The following is a 6,346-nucleotide window of genomic DNA, read 5'->3' on the forward strand; positions in this document are numbered from 1 at the left end:
CCACCGTGGAGGTGGAAAAGAGCCGGGGGATGCTGAGGATGGACCTGGCGGCGGGGAAAAGCGGGGGCCGAAAACTCAAATGGGTCCTTGCCTCACCCTGGGAGGGGGGGATCTCCACCCACACCCCCTGCCTCGGGGCGTTTTGGGGGTCGGGATGGGGTAGGGGCAGGATATCTTCTTATTTCTGTGAGTGCCGGGATGGGGTGGGATGGGGTGGGTGAGCACAGAGCGAGGGAACAAATTACTCATCAGAGACCTTGGGTTGAGCGGGCAGGGGTGGCTGGGGACCCCCCGGGAGCCCGCCAGGCTTTTTTGGGGTTGGTTTGACTTTTTTAGCACAAGCGTATCCTTGGGGGGTGGGGAGGGGAAGGCAGGAGGGGGCTTCTTCAGCCCAGGCTCAGCTGAAGGTGTGATTGCAGCCAGAGCTGAGCCCCGGCTTTCCCCCGGCAGAGGAGTCACCATGTCCCCACGGTGTCCCGGGGGACAGGGACACCGTGAACCATTTGGGGCCCCCCCGGACCCAAGCACATGCCGAGCCGTGGATGAACAAAAGCTGGTGGCACCTGCACGTCTCTTCTTCGCAAGTGGGGGCGCCCGGGGGACACCCCCCCCCCCACCCCTGCGAGTTCACGCTGCTCGTCCCGGCTCAGCAGCTGGCCCTGGCACCCCCCCATCTCACCTGGTTTGGGGACACACACCAAGCTGTGACCCCCAGGAAGAGGGAGCTGCGGGGCTGAGGATTTTCCACCCCTGGGGCCGCATCCAGCCATCCTTTGGCTTCGGCACGTCGTACCCCAACTTTGGGCTTGCAGCCCCCAGCCACCTCCTGCTCCGGGGCTGAGCGGCAGCTTTTTAAAATTAATTACAGAAAGAGAGAAGTGGGAGGGTCCTGGCCTTTGCTGGCAGCTTTTGCAGGACTTTTTGCTGATTTTCCAAAAAAAAAAAAAAAGCCCCCCCCAGGCACCGAGGACGGTCCTGGCCCCCCGGGCTGCTGGTGTTTAATCCTCGCGTTTTCCGGCCGGCTGGAGCAGGACGATGGGGGTGAGCCGCCCTGGGTGGGAGAGCAGCTGCCCGGATTAACCCGCTGACCCCGGATGAAAAACTGGGCTTTGGCAGTCCCGCTCGATACTGGTTTCCAGCCAGCCAGGACTGGGAGGGGGGGATCCTTTGGACTGCAGCTCGGCTGGTAACGCAGTGGCCTCGTTAGCCAGCGGCCTGATGAACCGGAGGTCCCAGGAGGGTAGAGATACGAATGGAGGGACACGCCAGGGTCGTTTCCCAAACCTGGCCCATCGAGGAACGAAGCTCAGCCGCGGGCTGAGGATTCACCAGCCCTTGGAGAAACATCTCCAGGAGCTGGGCCGTGCTGGGCGCCGGCCGCTGGGTATCCCACCCGCCCCCTGCTCCACTGGCAAAGCTGACAGTCACCCTCTGCGGCGCCCAGACAAGCAGAGCCCTTAGAAATGGGGTGAACAGGTAAGGAGGGGACATGCTTGTGGCTCTCCGTGGCTCAGCTTGTCCCCACGTGCCAGCCCCGGGCAGGGCGACAGCTCTGGATGTGACTGTGACAGGAGACAAAAGGTCCTGCTCCCCTCGAGCCTGGGGAGATGAAGGACACGAGTGTCCCCAGCATCCCTACAAACCCCTGAGCCACGCGCTCCAAAAACTATCCCACCCCTCTCCGGCCGCTGCCGCAGCAGCCCCCGGGCACCCCACAGCCCCTGTCCCCCGCATCGCCCTACAGGAAAGCTCAGACTGGCTGCAGGAGCCCCTCCTGGGAGGGGAGGGGGGTCCACTGAAAACATCTGAACTCAAGCCACCGGCGGGAAGTTATTTTGCCAGTGGCCACAGCCCCCAGCCCTGCAGCCCCCCGGGGCCGCGGCTCCCCGAAGCCCAAGACCCAGCTGCAGCGCCGGCGCGGACAAGCCAGCACATCAGGGAAAATTTCCAGTCTTCCTCTTTTACAGTCTCTGTCTCCTGCCGCGGAGGGAGCTAACTGGAACAAATACTCTGTAGAAATACTTCAGTATTTTCCTCTCGCGCGTGCGCTCTCTCTTTTTTTTCTGGGTTGTGAGTACAGCTGTAGATTCAGTGAGCTGGTTCGATTATAATAAAATATACAGTATATATTGTAAATGACTCCGCAGGGCACGGAGCAGTTTCTTCACGGGGAGACGGCACATCGGCGTTATCCTGCTCCCTCCGTGCAGGCTTGGTCTTGTCCGGCTCCCCACTGACCCACCCTCCTCTCGCCCCCCTCGCCCTCTGTCTCCAGCCACCCACGGCTCCCTCTGCCCCGGTGCGTCGGGCTCTGGCTCCGTGCAGAGAGCGCTGGGCACCAGTGGTGTGACTGAGCCCCCAGAGCATCCTGCCGCTGGGCGGGGGGGAACCCTCTGGGGAGACCCTGCTGCTGAGGCAGAGGTTTCCCCTCGCATCCTTCCCATCCCCCTGCAGCCCTTTCTGTGTCTTTCCCTGCATCCCTTCTGTTTGCCTGCATCCCTCCTGTCCCTCCCGTTTCCCTGCATCCCTCCCTGCATCCCTCCCGTCCCTCCCATTTCCCTGCATCCCTCCCTGCATCTCTCCACTCCCTCCCCGCATCCCTCCCATCCCCTCACCTCCTCAGTCCCTGCAGTCACCTCGGCCACCCCCCTCCTCCCCCAGGCTCCCCTCCAGCCCCCGCAGGATGCGGCTCCACAGCTTCCAGCCCTTTCCCCGTGCCTTGTCAGAGACAGTGCCAGGCTCTGCCCCAGACCTAGGGGTTTGGCAGGGGCCAGCAGGGTGCTGGCACCCACCACAGGCACGGGTGGGGGTACAACCCCCCCCAAATCGCCTCTGCTGTGGCATCCCTCCCTTCCCCTTTACTGTGTTCCCATCTGTGCCCCGTGCCCCATGGGGGGGGGCTCCCTGGGGCCACACATCCCTGCACTGAGTGTGTCAGGTCTCAGCTACCGCCTTCTCCTGGCGCAAAGCAGCCAGAGCTCAGCCCTGGCAGGCACACCTCGCCATGGTGCCTCTGTACCCCCCAAAACTGGCCGGTCCCACTCTGCAGGGCTGGGGAGCAGAGGGGGATGGGGCAGAGGTGATGGGGTCCCAGGGGCCGCCAGGCTTGCTGGGCTGGGAGAACGCCCTGGGATTGGAGGCCTGGAGTGTGGCCCCAAAGGAGAATCCCCTCCCGGGTTGCCAGGAGGGTGTTGCTGGAGACACATGTTCGGGTGTGATGGCAAAGGACTAAGGGAAGGAGCCACCCTCTCCCAAACTGAGAGGGTACTGCCCCCTCCAGCCCCCCCAGTCCTCTCCAGCACCCCGAGCCCATCAGCTCCATCACCCCCCTGTCTCCCACCAGCCCCCATGAAGTCCCATCAGTCTCCATTGCCCCACTGGCCCCCATCAGGTGTCCCATAAGCCCCCACCAACCCCTACTGGTCCCATTGTCCCCCATCAGGTGTCCCATAAGCCCCCACCAAGCCATACTGGTCCCATTGGCCCCCATCAGGTGTCCCATAAGCCCCCACCAAGCCATACTGGTCCCATTGGCCCCCATCAGGTCCCATAAGCCCCCGCCAACCCCTACTGGTCCCATTGGCCCTCATCAGGTCCCGTAAGCCCTGTGGTCTCCAGGGACCCCCACCCCCAGGGGCTGGAGCAGCCTCACCCCAACTTGATGCTGGGGGGTCCCCACAGCGATGTCAAGCCCTGGGGCCACAGGGGTGCCGGCAGGGCTAGGGGGCTCCAGAAACTTCTGGCTGGTGGGTGACGCAGCGGGCGCGGGGCCGCATACGGGCTCCTCCACTGACTCATCCCCGCATCCCTGGGATGGTTTCACGGGCGAGAACTGCAGGCGGGGGCGGAGGGGGGTGAGGCTGGGAGCAGCTCCAAGGGCCATCCATCACTCCCAACCAGCCCAACCTCCCGCGGCGAGAGGCAGATGGACATTTCCCTGGCGGCGGGACGCGGGGCGGGGGGGCTGCCAGCCCCATCCCCGTGCTGCCCACCCAATGCGGCTGCGTGCGGCCGCCCCGACCCCGGGAAAGTTTCTCGTCCCTTCCGCGGGCCCTGCCGCCATTTCCATTAATAGCCAGCTGAGCCGCCGGGCTAAAAATAACCCCCGGCCCTCTTCATAAGGGGCCAGCAGCCACCCCCCCCGGCAGCCCTACGCACCATGGCCGAACGCCGCGTCCCCTTCACCTTCCTGCGCAGCCCCAGCTGGGACCCCTTCCGCGACTGGTACCATGGCAGCCGCCTCTTCGACCAGTCCTTCGGGATGCCCCATATCCCCGAGGATTGGTACAAGTGGCCGAGCGGCAGCGCCTGGCCGGGATATTTCCGCCTGCTGCCCCGGGAGAGCGCGCTGGTGCCCGGCTCGCCCTACGGGCAGGCGCTGAGCCGCCAGCTCAGCAGCGGCATCTCCGAGATCCGCCAGACCGCCGACAGCTGGAAGGTCACCTTGGACGTCAACCACTTTGCACCCGAGGAGCTGGTGGTCAAGACCAAGGATAATATCGTGGAGATAACCGGTGGGTGCAGGGGGTGGGGGTCCGTGTCATAGCAGACCCGGGTGCTAGGCTGGAGCAGCCTCCCTGGTGCTTGCTGGAGGAAAAAAGGGTGGAAAGGCAAAGGAGGGTGGTGTCAGTGATGGGAAGGAAAAGGAAAAGGAGGAGATGGAGGGGACGAGAGGAGAGGGAAAGGAGAGGAGAAGAGAGGGAGAGGAGGAGAGGAGAGGGAGAGGAGAGGAGAGGAGAGGAGAGGAGAGGAGAGGAGAGGAGAGGAGAGGAGAGGAGAGGAGAGGAGAGGAGAGGAGAGGAGAGGAGAGGAGAGGAGAGGAGAGGAGAGGAGAGGAGAGGAGAGGAGAGGAGAGGAGAGGAGAGGAGAGGAGAGGAAGAAGGGAAGGGGAAAATCAAGGCAAAGAGGGGGGGCCCAGCATCACAAGCTCAGTCTCGGGGTGCTCTCACACTGCAGGTGTCGCACAGGGTGCAGGGACCCCTCCCAGCCCCATATATTGACCCCTCGCTGCTGTCCCAGCCAGGCCACGGGGAGGGACTCCCTGGCTTTGAGCCACAGAGGGACCCGGGGGGTGACAGTGGGGTGTGACGAGCCCCGCAGCCCCCGCCGTGCCCCCCCGCTGCGCCCTGGGCAGCTCGGCCAAGGGCGCCATGACAAAGCCCAGGCCCCGCGGCGCGAGGCCAGCAGCGTGCTTCGTGTCCAGCGAGGCGGGGGGTCCGCACGGGGTGGGAGCAATTCCCCAGCCGGTGGGATTTGGGAGTGCAGCCCCAGGGAAAGGCTCAGCCTTCAGCCCCACTGGGCTGGGGAGCCAAAATGAGGGGCTGCGGGGCCAGCCAGCAGCAGTTGGATCTGCTTGGCCATCACCAGCCCCTGGCACTGCACTTTGCTCCCCTTGAATTTGGGGGATGCTCCCAGAGGGGCCCCGCTCCCCCAGGTCGTGTTGTGTCCCCTCGCCCCCAGTTGCTCCAGGCTGATATTAAGGCAAAGAAAACCAGGATAGGCAGGATCAGCCCCTCCCCGGCATCGGACAACGCTGGGATCTGGTGGGCCGGGGCAGGGAAGGGTGCACCCCGGGCACAGAGACCTCCCCAGCCCCCCGCCCCCCCGCCGGCCCCTTCCAACCCTCCCGGGTGGTTTTCTCCTTCCAGGCAAACACGAGGAGAAGCAGGATGAACATGGCTTCATCTCCAGGTGCTTCACCCGAAAATACACGTAAGTACCAGGGAGGAGGGGAGACGGGCTCCTGGCAGCACCCCAATGTCTTTGGGGACTTCTGCCCGCCCACCCATTGCCTCCAGTGCCCACTGGCCAAACTGGGGATGCCACTCACTCAAACTGGGAGCGAGGAAAGGCAGGAATTTGGGGCTGAGCACCAGTCACCGGTCACAGCAAGGTGGGGCAGTGGGTGCTGGGGCCGTGGGTGCTTCAGCCCTGACCCCTCCTCTCCCCCCCGCAGCCTCCCCCCCGGCGTCGAAGCCACGGCCGTGAGGTCCTCGCTCTCCCCCGACGGCATGCTGACGGTGGAGGCCCCCCTGCCCAAGCCGGCCATCCAATCTGCCGAAATCACCATCCCCGTCACCGTCGAGAGCCAAGCCAAGGAGCCGGCCAAGAAGTAGGTGGCGGCGAGGAGGAGGAGAAGCCACTGCCACCCCCCTCCCCCGCACAAGCTGCATCCTCACCCCCGCCCCCACGCGCAGATCCCTTTTTATCGTCTGTTTTGTACTCGCCCGGTCACCGAGTGCCTTGAATAAATGTGAAGGAACCAATCGAATAAAAAGTGGTGAAAGAAACCCGTCCCCGTGCCCCGTGTCTGACCCCCGGCACCCCCGGCAGCACCGGGGCACCA

The 6,346-nt window shown here is 64.4% G+C and overlaps 1 protein-coding gene across 1 annotated transcript; it reads left to right on the forward strand.

Moving 5' to 3' along the window:
* Positions 1–4,159: 4,159 nt before the first annotated feature.
* Positions 4,160–6,116, forward strand: HSPB1 (heat shock protein family B (small) member 1). Its single transcript, XM_086475362.1, has 3 exons — positions 4,160–4,514; positions 5,649–5,712; positions 5,957–6,116. Exons 1-3 carry the CDS (start codon positions 4,160–4,162, stop codon positions 6,114–6,116), a joined length of 579 nt encoding a protein of 192 aa, XP_086331488.1.
* Positions 6,117–6,346: the final 230 nt, after the last annotated feature.

The sequence above is a fragment of the Leptosomus discolor genome, chromosome 18 (assembly GCF_034619465.1).
Source record: "Leptosomus discolor isolate bLepDis1 chromosome 18, bLepDis1.hap2, whole genome shotgun sequence".
In the NCBI taxonomy this organism is placed as follows: domain Eukaryota; kingdom Metazoa; phylum Chordata; class Aves; order Leptosomiformes; family Leptosomidae; genus Leptosomus; species Leptosomus discolor.

Excerpts from the sequence above, each read along its gene's own strand:
- HSPB1 (XM_086475362.1), top strand. The coding sequence starts at position 4,160 with ATGGCCGAACGCCGCGTCCCCTTCACCTTCCTGCGCAGCCCCAGCTGG. Across the intron at positions 4,515-5,648 it reads TAATATCGTGGAGATAACCG|GCAAACACGAGGAGAAGCAG; the intron begins GTGGGTGCAGGG and ends TTCTCCTTCCAG. Across the intron at positions 5,713-5,956 it reads TGCTTCACCCGAAAATACAC|CCTCCCCCCCGGCGTCGAAG; the intron begins GTAAGTACCAGG and ends TCCCCCCCGCAG.